Here is a 17,018-nt window from a genome sequence, read left to right as displayed (position 1 = left end):
AGTATAAAGTCAGAGCAAACCCATATAAATCAACAAAACTACTCCAAATTTAAACCACTGCACAAAAGCTCTTCACACACTTGATGAGTTGCAAAAAATATATTGCATAAAATAAACTGACTTCAGGTAACAGTGTAACAGCTAACCTTTCAGTAATGAAGTCCCTGTTGCATTCAGCAACACTTAATGGGGAAAAAAAAATAAGAATTCAGGGTGCTTTTAGGATCACTGCTTCTTTTGTCTTTCATTTATTTGACTATTTGCAGGTGCAGTTACCTGGTTTGCACACCCAAGTGTGGCAACTGTGAGACACTTGAATCAATGGGCAGAACAAGGACTTGGGGGGAGGGGGAAGACATATTGCCTTGTCTCTAGACACTTTAACTTGTTTATGCCCAAAATGGTATAATGAATGAAGCTGTGTTGTCCCAGTTCTGATTAGGCTGTCTCATGTGCAAATTAAAACTGTTGGTAACTGAGCAAAGTATCAGCACAGCAGCTTTTCCTTGTTTTTTACAAACCAGAATACACGCTAGCCCTAATTAGTGCTCATGAGTAAAAACTCTTCTGTTTGAAATATGTGTGTCATTTTATTCCTCACAACAGATAAGCAGCTTGGACCACAGTGTATCACCATTCTCCCACACTCCCTGACTTGTTTAAAAATCTCCCAATTCCTCTTTTCCTGTTTTCTTTTTCTCTTTTCACCATATCCATAGACTTTAAAACTTGTACAATGGCAATTTTGCCTTCTTTAATTTCTCCTTCAACATGCTGTTGCTTGCAAAGGTTGGCCTGTAGCTTGAGATTTTCTCTGATCTCACAGTTAAACTTGTATTCCCTTTGGAATTTCCATTTTGCATGGGGTACACGCAGAGCTGCCTGGCTGTGTCTTTACATAAGAGCAGCAAGGGGGACATACTACTGCTTCCAGGAGCTACTTGAGGTAAGTGCCATTCAGTGCCTCCCCAGGCCCCAGCCCACAGCCCTGATCCCACTCCCACCCTCCGAACCCTCACTCCCAGCTTGGAACACCCTTCTGAACCCCAAATCCTCTTCCCCAGACCCACCCCAGCCAGAACCTTCAGCCCCTCAAGCCCTTACCTCCTATGCACCCCAAACCCTTTTTCTCCATGCCCCAGGCCAGAGCCCCACTACTACACCCCTAATCCCGGAGACTGGACCCTCAGCCAGTGCCCTCAACCCAGGCCACTGCCCCAGCCTGGACCTCCTTCTGAACCCTGAACCTCTCATTAGTGGCCCCACCCCAGAGCCCACACCCCCAGCAGGAGCCCTTAGTCCCTTCCACCCCTGCAGCCGCTGAGCCAATGCAGAGGAAAGGAGAGATCAAGGGTGGGAAGAGAAGTGATGGGGGTGAAAGCAGAGTGTGGGGGGGGGGCCTTGGCTAGGGGGCGGGGCCCAGACGGGGTCTCAGAGAAGGGTTGGACAGTAGGAAGCTGGGCCCCCTACCCTGCATGGGTGGCCCAGGTCAACGGGTTTGGAATGCAGAGGCCTAGGGGAAGGCATAGGGCAGCCAGCCATGAAACAGAGCGCCCCCTGCAGGCCTTGGAAGGTAGTGCAGCCTGACCTACCTCTGGGGCTCAGTTCCTGCGCCTGCTCCGGCCGGCGGTGCAGTTGCGTTGCCATGCCAACCAGAGCCACGCCCCCAACCAAACACCCAATCACGGGTGGTGGCCTGGCAACGCTGCTGTGGCTCCCAATCAGGACGGAGGACCAGGCGCGCGGCCCTCAACGGGCGATTCAGAAGCCAGCCTTCTGGCAGCGCGCACGCGCGTTGGAAGTCGTCGCGGCCGCCGGCAGAAGGGGCTGACGCACACCGCGCGGGTTGTGACCTCGGTGCGTGGGGTCGGTAGGGGGCGCCCCTTGGCGGCGCTGCGGGCGGATGGGGCCGGCGCAGTCTGCTGGGGGCGATCGCGGAGGTGCCTGACCCCGCCGGGCTGAGTCCATGCGGCGCGGCGAGCTCAGCAGCCACGGCGGGACCCCGAGCAAGGCCGCCCTGGAGGAGCAGGCAGACGGCGGGACCCCGGCTGCCATGGAGGCGCCCCCGGGCCCCAGCGGAGACCTGCCGCCCCCGGCCCCCAGCGCCGGCCCCGGCCTTCGCCGCAGCACCGAGTCCGAGGTGTACGACGACGGCACCAACACCTTCTTCTGGTGAGACAGCACCCCGGGTCCGGCCCGTCCGCTCGCCCGAGCAGGGCCCCCCAGCCTCGGACCGCTACCTCCTTGGGGCCCCCGGGCTCTCTTATCCCCCCGCGGGTTCTCTGGGTTCTCTTATCCCCTCCCGCTACCCGCCCCGGGGCCCCTGGGCTCTCTTGTCCTCCCCTCACCCCGCGGTTCCTCTGAGCTCTCCCCCGCCTTCTCCGCCCGCCGCGGGCTCTCTGACCCCCACCAGCTCCCCTACCTGCAGGAAACCCTGGTGGCCTTTCGCTTCCAGTGCGGGCCGGCCGCTGTCCCCTGCGTGCCACCTCTAGCTCTTTCCCCAGGGAGCTGCCGGGCCCCTGCCCCTCACCGTGTCGCTGTGTACTGACCGGCATCCCCCGTATGTGCCCCACTAACAGCCTGTCTCCGTTCAGGCTGTTCTGTACCAGCTTGCCTTGCTTGCCTCGAATAACCATTCAGCTTTCTTTTCTGCCTTCATTGCCTCTTTCCGTAAGGCAGTGGGGGAGATGAGTGAGGTATGTGAAGAAGGGGAGGTGTGTCTGATACATCGCCAGAGACACTCCAGTGTTCTCTAGCCAAGTAGTGGGTGCCAGAATCCTCTGCCCTTCTGGCAGTACGCTCCATCTTCCACACAAGTCCTAAACCTAGAGCTCTTTTCCAACACACACCTGAAGAACTTAAGGCTACATCTACACTACCACTTCTGTCAGTAAAGCTTATGTCACCTGCGGATGTGAATATTCCACTCTGAGCAACATAAATTGTGCCAGTGTAAGTGATAGAGTTCACAGCATCAGGTTGGTGGAAGAATGTCACGTGGTTATTCAATCCTCTTCACAGGAGAGCACTCTGTAGCTGTTTGATGCCTATACATGAGATTTTAGAATGACACAGCTAGCTGCATCTGTACAGATGTGCTGCTATATACTCTCTGGTGCAAGGGTTCACAGAGTATGTGGAGGCAGAGTCTGAAATTTTGTGGGGGGCCACAGCAGGATGGGCTGATGAGCCTGAGACCCATCAATCTAGTGAAAAATGTTGAAATATGCTACTGTTTTTGTTTGTGTATATTCACATTTTTATACGCATTAATAAAGTTTTTTACATTCTGCATACTTATTTTCTTACATGTGCCGAAAGGGTTTTTTTATATGACATAACTAAAACTTCTGTTGGCTTGGATTACATAAGACAGGTGGGGGAGGCACCCTGCTAATTGCAGAGATGAAAAGTGGGGCCTGACATAAAAAGTTTACTCACCCCTGCTCTAGTGCAGGCACAGCCTCAGTCTTGTAACCTTTCAGTCATGTGTACCTTTAAATGTAACGTTATAGCTCCTGCACAGCTCTCTACAGTTGAAAAACAAAAAACCCAGACTATCAGAGGTGCGATCCCTTTACGGCAGTGGTTTTCAATCTTTTTTTATTAGTGGACCCTTAAAAATTTCAGGTGGTGGTCTAGACCTTTTTGGAAATCTTGTAATCCATGGAATGTGCATATTCTGTTTGTGTGCATTTATGGTATGTAAAGTTAAACTTAAACAAGCATCCCCCTTTGCAGGCAAGGGATAGCTCAGTGGTTTGAGCATTGGCTTGCTAAAGCCAGGGTTGTGAGCTCAGTCTTTGAGGGGGCTATTTAGGGATCCAGGGCAAATAGATTTAAAAAAAAAAATCTGTCAGGGATGAAGATAGGTCCTCCTGTGAGTGCTGGGGAGTGCACTCAATGACCTCTCAAGGTCCCTTCTAGGTCTGTGAAATAGATAGGTACATATGAAGTGTCAACCCACTTATTAATCTAGGTCTTCTGTTGAAAGCCACTTGTGATGCTTAAGGAACTTAATGGCTCAATGCTCAAAACAATAATCTGTGAATAGCATTAGAGGGGTAGCTGTTAGCCTGTATCCACTAAACTAGGAGAAGGCCTGTGGCATCTTGTAGACTAATGTTTCTGTAACCCTTAAATTATGGTTGGTCCTATAAAGGCACGTGACCATGCCACCTAGTGCTGGAATCCATCCTGAATTTGGCATTTTTCCAGGGGGGCCTGGAACAAAGGATTCCCAATTTTGAGAAATTCTGTTTAAGGGATGAGGAATAAACAGTGACTGTCATTAGCTGTTTTTTTGAAACTGCCTCCCACCCTAAGAGGATACTCAAGAGCACCTAGGAAACAATCAGAATTGTAATGAGTTGAGTAGAGGAGCATAGCTGGGCCCAGGTCAGAGAAAAAGATCAGCTCTGGCTTGTGTACAACTGCACCTGAAATAAGAACCAGGGCAAGAAATATGGTTTGTAACAACTTAGTTTAGTATTAGTGTATTAGGTGTAGCTATTATGTTTTGTTTCATTTTTCGTGGTAACTTTGATCTGTTTTAACTTGTGGTCACTTAAATCCTACTTTTTACGCTTAATAAAAGTCACTTTTGTTTATTATCAAACCCAGTGTAACTGTTTTTGGAGGGATGGGGAGGGAGGAACAGCAGTTGTGAATATCTCTTTCATGGAGAGTGAACTTTATGAGCTTGTTCTGTGTAAAACTTTTATACAAAGTACGACAGATTTATTTGGTGTTTTGGTCCTATCTGGAGTTGTGCTCCTGGATGTTGTCACATCCCTGGAACTGAGCCCTCCAGTTGCGGGGGGGGGGTGGGGGGGGGCTGTTACCCCAACTCTTTGCCTTGGCTGGAGGAGATCAGAGCTACTGGCTCAGCAGGCAGGGTGGTGAGGTACCCAAGAGGGCAGGTAGGCGGGCTCAGTGGTATGATCAACACAGCAGGTAACAGTCTCAAGGGGATTGCTGTGATCCAACATGTCACATAGTCTGTGGACCCGCAGGGATCTGCAGACCACAGATTGAAGACCACTGCCTTTACAGTGAAGGTTCAGAATTATGACACAGTGGCATGGGATGTAGTCTCCATAACCAGACTTTTGCCGTATTTTGTCTTGCTAGTGTCCCAGTACAACAGACTGTAATACTAGGAAATAAGAGAATGAACCAGAGGGATATAACTAAGACTACATCTACATTACTGCTGAAAATCAGCTGCTTAGGATATATGTTCTGGGGTGCCATTTCACACGTGCAAAATGGCGTTTTCCAGGGTCAACATTGACCCTGTAACTCCTTGCGAGCCACGAAGATTAAAGAAGGGTGACGGGAGGAGTGCTCCCGTTGACCTTCTTATGTGGAGACAGGCACAGAAGTGGACTGCTGAAAAGTCAATTTTAGCTATGCAGTTGATGTAGATAAAATCACATATCAGCCATCAACTGCTAGGTGTAGTGTAGACATAGCCTAAGAGTCATTGCATAAAACTGATAAAGTAGAGCTTTATGCGAAGGATCAAGACGTTGTTTGGCACTGAGAAATATTTGACAATTAAAATCTTCTAAGAACTGGTTGCGTAAGCCGTGTTGCTTGGATCCCTTTGGGCAGGAGAGTGCAAAATGAGGGGGCAGGCCCTCTTGGAGGGGGCATTAAATTTCATAAGTGGGGGCACAGCTGGCTCTCAGCCTCATCCATCCAATTAAAAATATTGAAATAGGTTACTCTTTTTGTCTGCATATTCACATTTATATACTGATTAATAAAGTTTTTACGTTCTACAGACTTATTTTCTTACATGTGGTGAAAGGTGTTTTTTGTTTTTTTGTTTTTTTCATAGGAACATAACCAAAATTTCAGTTGGTTTGGATTACATTAGGTGAGGTGCAGGGAGCCCTGCTAACGCAGGGACGAAAAGTGAGGCCTGATGTAAAAAGTTTGCTCGTCCCTGCCTTAGGGATGAGCTACATGCAGACTTTATTTCAGTTTGAATTAGCAGATGTAGTTGTTGCAGTCCAAGGCTATAGACACTTCTATTTTGGGAGAAAAATGGCTTATTTTGAGTTAGTTAAATTAGATGTAGCCATTTTTATTTCAAAGTAAAATTGGCTATAGAGATTTGCATCAATTCAGTTAAATTGTTTTAACTGAGTTATTTAAAGTGGTGCAGATTTGGTTTTAGACCAGTCCTTGGGTTGAAGCAGTAGAGAATACCACCTGTCCAGTACTTGCCAGGGAAAGAGGAGCAAGAGAAGAGAAGTAGACTTCTTTAACTTCGTAATTCCTTTCTTTTCCCTTTAGTTTTCTTTTGGGGAGTGATAATCGCTCTTCCCATAGGTAAATAACTCCTGTACTTTAGTGTGGGCTTTTGCACTTTTGTGGAATTCTGGCCCTGTCAAAATCCAGATACTAACAACATTAAATCACATTCTTCTTCGAGTGTCCCCGTGGGTGCTCCACAATAGGTGTCGGGCTCGCCCGGCGCCGCAGATCGGATCTTCCAAGCAGTTTCTGCCGGACCGCGCATGCGCCGGTGTGCGCTGCTCCCTTGCGCGCTCCTGGCCACGTGCGCGATCCGGTCCCCGCCAGTCCCTCTTAACCGCCGTCGGCTGCAGACAGAATCTGACTAGGCTACGGCCAAGTTAGCGTATTCAATGGTTTTAACTGTTTTTTCTTTAAAGTTTTCAAGTTCTTAGGCTACTGTTAAGTTAGCCAGTTGTTATTTTCAAAAAAAGAAACAACAAGCGGGACGGCATTCAGTCCAGTCCTAGTAACAAGCAGAGCACCAGAGGCCAGGAGCCTAGGGCCATTAGCCCTCCTGCCGTGGCAGGCTATCGGAGAGGGGGAAAAACAGCACAGAGAAGGTGCTAAGTACCCATTAACAACTGAACCGCCTCCTTACGATAAAGACGACCTTTCTTCTCGCAATCACGTCAGCTCGCAGGGTGAGCGAACTTGCAGCAGTTATGGCAACGCCACCCTGCACTGTTTTTTCCAAGGAGGCGGTAACCATACGGCTGCATCCAGCCTTTGTTCCCAAAGTTTCTTCTGAGTTTCACATTAACGAACCTATTGTTTTACCCTCGTTTTATCCAAAGCCTCATAACTCTAACAAAGAGGCGGGCCTACACCTCCTGGATGTGAGGAGGGCGCTAGCCTTCTATATAGACAGGACCAAGTCCTTCCGGAAAACGGATAGACTCCTAGTCTCTCTCGCTCCCAAATCGAAAGGAGAAGGTCTCTCTTCGCAGAGAATCTTGAAGCACATCATATCCTGCATAAAAATATGCTACGAACTCAAAAAGACTCCTTTACTGGCCGCTCCCAGGGCTCATTCCACTAGGGCAGTGGCGGCATCAACAGCCTTTTTCAAGGGTGTTGCGCTAAAAGACATTTGCAGAGCGGCGACCTGGTCATCCTATGACACCTTCACCAAACATTACGCCCTTCTCAGGGTATTCCAAGAGGATACCCGTCTCTCAACAGCGGTCCTCTCGGGGACAAGCTGCACATAATCTGATTACCCACCTCCTATCTTGGGTTACTGCTGGGTAGTCACCTAATGTGGAGCACCCATGGGGACACTCGAAGAAGAAAGAAAGGTTACTCACCGTAGTAACGGTGGTTCTTCGAGATGTGTCCCCATGGGTGCTCCACTACCCGTCCATCCTCCCCGCTTCGGTTCTCTGTTTAGTGTTTTGCAGGAGCATCCGAGGCGGTTGGTCAAGGAACTGGTGGGGACCGGATTGCGCACGTGGCCAGGAGTGCGCCAGGGAGCGGCGCGCACCGGCGCATGCGTGGTCCGGCAGAAACTGCTTGGAAGATCCGATCTGTGGCGCCGGGTGAGCTCGACACCTATTGTGGAGCACCCACGGGGACACATCTCGAAGAACCACCGTTACTATGGTGAGTAACCTTTCTTTTTGCAGCGCTAATCAACCCTTGTTCCCTTTTAATAGAACTTCCTTTGTAATAGTATTTGTCAAATGGTTCCTCCAAAGCTGCAGTGTCCAATATGCTTTCTGTTCACCATATGTGGTGAACAGGACACCGCAGTGTAGCCTGACGAGCCGCGCACATGGAGGGGCCTCCACCCCACTCTGCAGACATACCCCACCACTTGGTGGGACAAGTGCATGTCAGGAGCTCTGGCAGCACAGCTCACGGCATGGCCCTATGTTCTGCAACAGGTCCAGTGGTGGAGCAACTCATGTGGCAATGGCTCCAGCTGCATTGCAGCTCCAGCGAGTTACTGGCAGTTTGGCGCACGCGTGTGTGTAATCATTAAATTTTTTGGACACCTCTGGGAATTGTATCCTCACTCTTCACCAAGACATCCCTTCCATTCCTTCATGCTGCTTTTTCTTTGTAAATGAATTGCCTCACATGTCGCTTTTTGGAAAAGTGAAATTTCATACTCCATGTCTGTGTAACTTTCTCTCTTCACTATATGTACATAGAATCAAAGAATATTAGAACTGAAAGGGACTTTGAGAAGTCAAATCCAGTCCACTGCATTCATAGCTGGACCAAATACCATCCAGATCATTCCTAATAGAGGTTTGTTTAACCCGCTCTTAAAAATATCTAATGATCCCACAACTTTCCGAGGCAACTTATTACAGGGGTTTACCACCCTGACAGGAAACTTCTCCTTGTGTCCATCTTAAGCCTCCCTTGCAAAAATGTAAGCCCACTGCTTCTTGTCCTGTCCTCAGAGGTTGAGGAGGATAATTTTTCTCCCTACTGCTTGTTAACCCCCTTTTATGTTACGTGTCCTTGCAATCTTCCATTTTCCAGACTAAACAAACCCCTTTCTTTCAGTCTTCCCTTATAGGATGTGGGTTCTAGGCCTTTAATAATTTTTGCTGCTCTTCTGTATGGTTATCAGAAGAGTCATGAGTGTTTAGGAGTTAGGGCATTTCCCCTCACAAAGCTTTTCTTACGTAATGCCTCTTTATTGAGCCAGAAATGTTGAACTAATTTTACTTAGTCCAGTTGACTGGTGGAACTTGCTTCACTTAAATTTACTGCATGTCAGTTCCACAAGCTATGGTAAACATGATTTTCTTTCATCTGAAATGTCAGTAGTCCATCCTAGTGATTAAAGTGAGCTCCATTTCCACTTTCGCTGAATTTGTCACCTGAGACAAATTTATGTAATTCATGGGAAATCTCAAAGAGAGCTACAGACCGAACCGAGAACGTGCTTAGTGACACTAGAAAGGAGAGGCTCTGTAGGAGGGGAAAAATGAGAACAGAGAAGGATCTGATTTGGCTTGAACTTTGCAGTGATGAGAGGCTCTTGGCTCTGGCCCTGTTGGCTTTGGCAGCAGTTTAAAAAAAGGGGTGTGTTGATCTCAATTACTTGTCTGATACGTTCCTGCAAGTTTAAAGCTCAGTAGGGAAAAATGCAGATGCTGGTAGATCCCAGGATAGTCTGTAGGGAGTTACTGGGAGCTTGCGATACCAAAAGTAAATTTGGCTAGGAAAAAATGTTATCTTCATGGTGCAAGAGCTATCTGGGAGAGACCATGTTGGGAACTTGCCGTATCCAGACACACTGACTCCATCTTGCTGAGGTCTGCAGATAGTGCCACCTTATAAATGGAAGATGGCTAAACCTGTTACTTTGTTAAGCATCATTTTTTGCTCAATTATTTAAAGTCTAATACTGTTCTGTATTTCATGGTTATGTTTTGGAGAAGTAGCCACATGTTCTGCCAGGTTCATAGGTCTTTCCTCTACACTCAGGTGGCCAACCCACAGCTGTTTTAGCCATTAAATGCAGCTCCTCCTTGGAGCCGTGTGCTGGGTGTACTGTCTGCCAGTCTGGGCATGTGCCCCAGCGCTTGGGAGGGAAGTGAGTGATGGCAGTGGCTCCAGTGAGTTGCCAGCATTGAGTTAGAGCCAGTGGGGCTGGGGGTGCCTGGCTCTGGAGGAGGGCATTCTTGAGTCTGGGGGAGGGGGTGGGCATTGAATTAGAGCAGGGTGGACAGTACCTACCTGCTTCAGAGGATGGGGGAGGGCTTCGAGTTAGAGTTGGAGGGGGCTGGGTGTGCCAGGGGCTCGAGGAGCAGTGGGAGATTGGGTTATAGTGGGGAGTCGGGGTGCCTGGTTCTGGAGGAGGGGGTGGAGGGAAAGGGATTGGCTTGGAGCTAGGTGCCTGGCTCTGGGGGAGGGCATTGAGCCATGTATTGATATATAGCTATATAAAAATAAGTATATAATACATGGCTCTTTGCACTCTATCCACGTGGCTCTTAGTCCCTAACTGGCAGGCCACGCCTTAAATGAGTTTGTCATTAAAAGTCTGTATTAGGTTTAGAGCTGGTATTTATACTATAAACCATATTCTAATCTATACTAGATTAATCAGAATTGCCATAATAAATACTGGTGTTATTTTCATAACTGACACTTTAGGGCCGTGTCTACACATGCCCCAAACTTCGAAATGGCCATTCAAATGGCCATTTCGAAGTTTATTAATGAAGCTGATGGGAATAAGGGGACTTCGAAGTAGGCGGGGTCCTTTCGAAAAGGAGCCCCATCTGGATGAGACGCGTGGCGGCGAGCCGCATCAATTTCGAAGCGCTGAATATGCATTTCAGCGCTTTATTAGTAAACTTCGAAATGGCCGTTTGAATGGCCATTTTGAAGTTTGGGGCACGTGTAGACGTAGCCTAGCAGAGTTAGACGGATACCTAACCGTTTTCTCTAGGACTCTTAGCAGAAAGCTTCTTTAATGCATTTCCAATATACTTCACTATAAGAACAGTGAGGACAATTTGTACAACTGCAACAAAACTTTTCGGTGTTTGTGGAATTAGTGTAAGAAGTGCTAATATCTTTGTTTTGTCAGTAGTGCCTATCATGATATTTATGCACTGACAGCCAAAATTCCCAAAGAAAGTGTTCATGGAGGGTTCAATGAATGGCAATCTAGTTTTTCACCTTGCAAGAAGCTGGATTTACCTCAGTGACTGCTTAAAGGACCATAATCTTATTTGTCGTCTTGGCTATGTGAATTACATAGGACCCAAAGCTGCTGCCCTTGAAATCCACCAGCATCTGAACTAAGTTACTGGTGTGGCTTATCCAGTGTAAAATGGAAAGTGTTTAATAGGTTTGTGGACAGGCTAAAAAGAAGCCCTACATAGAAGTAATATAGCTTAATTTGCATGAGTAACTTTGCTGCTGTAAGTGTGCCTTTTTTTTAAATTTTATCAGTTAGCTTTAGCTATAACACCTTTTGCAAAGCTTTCAAACAAAACCAGGTATGAATGTACTTAATCTTTATCAATTTTTTTTTTGGCATGAGAAAGTAAAACTGTTGTTCTGTGTCCTAACTGCATCCCAATCCTCTGCCGCATATCACAGTCCAAATCCCTGCATTGGTGGTGCCCCAAGTCTCGGCCCTGTCCTTCATCCCAACTCTCTCCCAGGCCCCTGACAGCCTGCTGCACCCTAGTGCCCTACCCCGAGCTCCCATTTGTACCCAGCCTCTCTCCCAGAACGTGAACCTCCTACATTAATATAAAAACAAAAAGCAGTCAAGTAGCACTTTAAAGATGAGCAAAATAGTTTATTAGATGAGCTTTCGTGGGACAGACCCACTTCTTCACACCATAGGCAGACCAGAACAGACTGGGAGGGAGTTTGGGTGCTGGGTGCAGGCTGTAGACTGGAGCAGGGGACTGGGGGCAAGGGCAGTCTCTGGAAGGGACTGTGTGTGCAAGAGGGGTGAGGGTTGGAGCTCTTGCAAGCTTGGGTGCGGGTGAGGGTCCAGCGTACATGCTCTGGGGGGGGTGCTTGGGTGCAGGTGGGGGTCTGAGGTGCAGGTTCTGAGAGAGAATGTGAATGCAGATGGGGTTTTGGGGCAGAGTTCCCTCTAAGCCTGTTCAGGAGAGATTCCAGTACCACCCAGCTGACTAGCAGAATGCCTACAACTTGGCTTTTTGTTTCTGCAGGTGGTTCACATTGAGACATGCCTCAGTGCATATAAAATTTATTCTACACATAGCTGTAAAAGATCAGAGGGAATGTTGGTTTGGGGTGCGGGCTCTGGAAGGAAATAGGGTGTTGGCTCTGGCCTGGGGTGGGAGTCCTGGGTGCAGGATCTGGAAGGGTGCTTGGGGCTGGAAGGGAGAGGGAATTTTGAGGCAGACGAGGAGCTGGAGAGGGAGGGTGCAGGCTTTGGAGGGAGTAAAGTGCATTCAGGGGTGTGAGGGAATGGCTGAGGGGGGATGCCACAATTACCTAGGGACTTCTCCCTCTGGCAATGGCTCTTGACCAGGTGGGTGTCGCTGGCCACTGCTGCCACCACTTGCTCCTCCAGCCCTGCTTTCTGTGCCAGGGAATGCAAAATACCACGGGGCTTAGAGTGGCTTCTGGCTGCTTGCTCACCCCAACTCCCAACATGTGCATCCCTGTGGCTGGAGGCAGGTAAGGGGAAGGGATCTCATGCCATGCACTGCTCTGTCCTTTCACCCATCCATGGGGTCTGTTCCCCTTACCTATCTCCCTTTCCCTCACCTCACAGCCCAGCTACCTACAGCTGATCCCAGCCCCTTCTTCTACTGTGGGGTTTGTGGCCAACTCTCCAGCTGCCCCTCATTGTTGGCTCATATGGGGGAGATGGGATAAGCGTGTTGGCTGCTGTGAAACTGTAATAGGATGGGGTTTCTGGGCACTGCTAGAGAAATCAACGTAGGGTATCTTTGCTTAAAATCTGGGCCACTTACAGCCCCAGGCTGGGATTTCTTTCTCACTAAGGCAAATCCAATGAGCCACCACACACCTCTGCCAGCCCCACTGGCCAGCCAAAAGTCGTACAAGCAAACTCATGGACTTCTCAGCTGCTTTACCAGCCCAGACCAGCAATCCCCAGCTTAACAGAGAGATAGCCGTGCTAGTCCATATACTATCAAAACAAAAAAGCAGTCCAGTAGCACTTTAAAGACTAACAAAATGATTTATGAGGTGGTGAGCTTCTGTGGGACAGACCCACTTCTTCAGACCAACCCCCAACTTAAGGTGAGATGCTCTTAAACCTATTTCACCAAATGCCACATAGATTCTTCCAGACCCCGGTCAATATATACTTGGATCTTGCCCAAACATCGCACTCACCAGTTCTTTAGATCTAATATCTAAAGATCCATTAATAAAAAAGAACAGGGTTAGAGAGAAGAATTGTTAAAGCAATACTTCACATGCATCAATTACAACTACTGATCCAGGCCAGCGATGTTATTTGCTGATTCATAAAAGTCTCTGAAAATTCATTTCAGGTTACATGGATTCACTTATCAGAGCATTGTAGATCCAGCCCACTGGGGTCAACGTGCTGGCACATGAACCCTTAGAGACAAAAAGACAAAGGATCCCAGATGCCCACTGCTAAGTCTGCAGCATTTTTCTCTCTCATTGTCTCTTGTGTTCTGGACAAAGCCCCTTCTTCTTCCCATAGTCCCTTGAGGGTCCACCCCCCCAACTGACTCAGGTGGGCTGTTGTGGCAAACTGCCTTTGGATAAATCCCAGGAGACAGTCTCAGATTTCTGAAGTGGACCTGTTCCTTTGCTTCAGCCCAGGTCACTTGACCCTTGGGCTGCTTCCATTGATGGGTCCGAAGCATCTGGAATGTGGATTTGTTGTCTGAGCACCTGGCTTCCACCCTGTTGTTCAGCCCAATGTCTTGGCTGGGGCTGAGTTCACACCTCTTATTCTGAAGCTTAGCACTTAAAAACATTTTCTAATACAGCTACACAGCTAAAATCTGTAACTTTACCTACATACATGATGCAGATATGTGAGTAGCATACATAAATTCAGGGCATCATTAACTTTCGTTAGACACTTCACACGACCCCCCTAGCACAATATTTGGGGCCAATAGTTGCACTGGGCATTAAAATGGCTTCCAGACTCAACATAAAAATCTGGTCACGTGACAGAAACACCCAAGAAGCCCCCTTAGGCAGGCAGCAGCTGATCAGGTGCGAGGTTTCTCCTCTCCTCTCGCTCCACGGGAAGCTCCCTCCTCTTCTTGGCAGGGGAGAGGGAAAGGTTACCATTCATGTTGCATCTTCCTGCTGTCGCACTGATATAGCAACCAGGGGCCACCCATTGTGAGCCTGCTGCCTCCAGTACTCCTCTTCTTCACAGCTTTCAAACCGCCAGAGGAAGAGGCAGCTGCTTCCCTCAGGCAGGGGAGAGACCTGGCTTCAAACATTGCTGCAACTGAGCCCCCAGCACTGAACATCATGGTGCCTGAGCATGCACCCCTCACACAGTTCTCCAGAGGCTGGTGCCTCTGTTGCTGGCACTGCTTCATTTACTCACCTGTCTTTAATCGGATGTAAACATTTTGCACCTGTCTCAGAGCAGAGTCACAGGCAAGAGCCGCAAGTGACTGATGCATGGGGGTTGGCGGGTGTCCATATTCCAGGGACGGGCAATGAGTAGGAGCTGTACTTCTCCCCAGGATTCAGTGTGGAGCCCTGGGAGAGGAGTTGGCACCTCAGTCCCTTCAGACACCTATCTCATTCAAGCCCCACCACTCTGTCTTTGAGAAGCCACTGATTTGATTGATTGTTTCTGCAGGAAAGCCGGATAAAGGTCTTTATGGTGCTGTTTAAGGAGTACAGTTGAAGCCCCAGGCTACTGGGAGGCTGGAGTTACCTGTGGAAACGGAAGGGAGGAGCAGGACACTCGCTGCTGTAAAGATTATCACGTAGTTTTGCTGCGTCTACCGAGTCAGTGATGGGATCAGAGGGGCTGTTTGCAGTGCCACAGTGCCAGGCCTGCACACAGCCTCCGGCTCCCAAACTGCAGCACCCTCTCCACGGCGGGGGCACCTCTAAACCCCAGCCCTCAAGCCCCCCATCCCTGGGCTGCCCCCAGACTCTGAGCTGCTGTGCCCCCTCCTGGCTGCCCTGTCCCTTTAAGGGGCAGGCCAGGCCCAGTTGCCACAGAGATGGTAAGATACATTGCAGGGGAGGGGAGGCCCCCAAAGCCACATGTGTTTCCCCCATGGTCCTGGTTGCGAGGTCACTTCCAGAGTGGCATGTGGCCCTGGGCAGCTGTTTCCTTGCAAGCCCTGAATGGGTGGGGGAGGGAGGGCACCTCTTTGGGGTGGGTTTGGGGGCCCAGCTGGACTGGCATTAAACAAAGGGCTGCTTTGAGGGGGTTGGGTGATTGGGGGGCAGGATGAGTGGGGGAAGGGCTTAATCTGGGGCTTATATGGAGGGCTGAGGGTACCCTCTCCCGCAGCTTACAGGGAGCGCTGCTACTGATTGGCACCCTGGTGCATGTATGTAAGACCATGTCACCCTCTAGTGCAGGGGTCGGCAACCCGCCGCCATGCTTGCCAGGAGTGGCACACAAACCAATTTTCATGCACTAACAGTAAAGCTCTGGATCTTTATTAGTGAGGCAGTTGTAAGTAGGATTATTAGTGATGTTAAAAAGTATCACCAGCACTTGTACTCTACATAGAGGTCAAAAGGTCAAATTGCAGCACTCTGCTTCGGTAAGGCTTATGAACCTTGTTCTAGACCAACCACCTCTGAGACCTGCAGGACAAATAAAGCCATTTATGTGCGTCCCATCAGTTCTCCAGGTGGCCCCCAAAACATTTTGTTCAATGTTGCTCGTGTGCAGAGTTGCCAGATTCCACTATTTTCTGTCCACATCAAATTTTTTTTCCTACCAGTGTTACTGAATTGACAAGCACGTAAAGCAAATGCATGTGAAAGGAGGTGTGTGCTGAATGCACACAAAGTGAGTATAAGAGCCCTGCACTCCCTCTGCAGCCAGTCAAAGCACTGCTACAATTCATCTGGCACACCCCACAATTTTTAGGTACACAGGGACAGTTTGCAAAATTTTATTCTATCCCAGAAGACCATCTTGGGAGCCATCTTGCAGCCCACTAAGATGGAGTCCTATTCTCAAGACCCACTCTCTGTGCCATTATCTGAATCATTATGTTGAACGGAACAAGACCCTGAACTCATCCCTGGATGACCCCACTCACTATGCTCTTCCAGCATGAGTGTGAGCCTTTGATGAAACTGTTCCCAGACAAAACAAAAAGCAGTCAAGTAGCACTTTAAAGACTAGGAAATAGTTTATTAGGTGAGCTTTCGTGGGACAGACCCACTTCTTCAGACCATAGCCAGACCAGAACAGACTCAATATTTAAGACACACTCTTAAATATTGAGTCTGTTCTGCTCTGGCTATGGTCTGAAGAAGTGGGTCTGTCCCACGAAAGCTCACCTAATAAACCATTTTGCTAGTCTTTAAAGTGCTACTTGACTGCTTTTTGTTTTGATAGTGTATAGACTAGCACGGCTTACTCTCTGTTACTGTTCCCAGACAGTAATGCCAACCAGTTATGCACCCCCATTACAGTAGTTGCATCTAGGTTGTATTTTATTAGTTTGTTTATGAGAAAATCATGTGAGATAGTATCAAAAGCCTTTGTAAAGTCAAGATATACCACATCTACTGCTTACTGCTTTCCCTGCAAAGCTTATTTATCCTCTCAAAGAAACCCATGGAAGGTTGGTTTGACACAAATTTGTTCTTGACAAAGCCATGCTGATTGATAGTGATCACCTTATCTTCTACATGTTTGCAAATTGATTGCTCAAGATGACTGGTGTGTGATTTCCCCGTGTTATTTTTATTTCCAATCCTTTTTTATGGATTGATGTAATATTTGCCCTTTTCCAGTTTTCTGAAATCTCTCCCATCTTCCAAGATTTTTCAAAGATAATTGCTAAAGGCTCAGATATCTCCTCAGTCAGCTCCTTGAGTTTTATAGGATGGATTTCATCAGGCCCTGGAAACTTGAAGACAGTTTTTTCCCTTGTTCTGAAAATACATTGAATGTCTGCCCTTGTGTTGATTTCAAGGCATCTTTTTGGTTTTTGAGCAGGGCTGGAAATGTGCACTTGGATAGGAAAGCTTCTTGCTTACCCTGGGGAAGTGAATCC

At 48.3% G+C, this 17,018-nt stretch overlaps 1 protein-coding gene across 3 annotated transcripts in view; it reads left to right on the top strand.

The window, feature by feature from the left end:
- Positions 1-1,833: 1,833 nt before the first annotated feature.
- Positions 1,834-17,018, top strand: part of PTDSS2 (phosphatidylserine synthase 2) — a 92,320-nt gene continuing 77,135 nt past the window's right edge. For all 3 annotated transcript variants that reach the window (XR_012646047.1, XR_012646046.1, XM_074997942.1), the window contains exon 1: positions 1,834-2,172. Coding sequence is in view for 1 of the 3 variants with exons in the window: in XM_074997942.1 (XP_074854043.1) it covers positions 1,967-2,172 (206 nt within the window). In the remaining 2 variants the exon portion in view is untranslated. The remainder of the gene's footprint in view (positions 2,173-17,018) is intronic.

Source organism: Carettochelys insculpta, chromosome 6 (assembly GCF_033958435.1).
Source record: "Carettochelys insculpta isolate YL-2023 chromosome 6, ASM3395843v1, whole genome shotgun sequence".
Classification (NCBI taxonomy): Eukaryota; Metazoa; Chordata; order Testudines; family Carettochelyidae; genus Carettochelys; species Carettochelys insculpta.
This window is presented reverse-complemented; position numbering and strand designations above follow the sequence as displayed.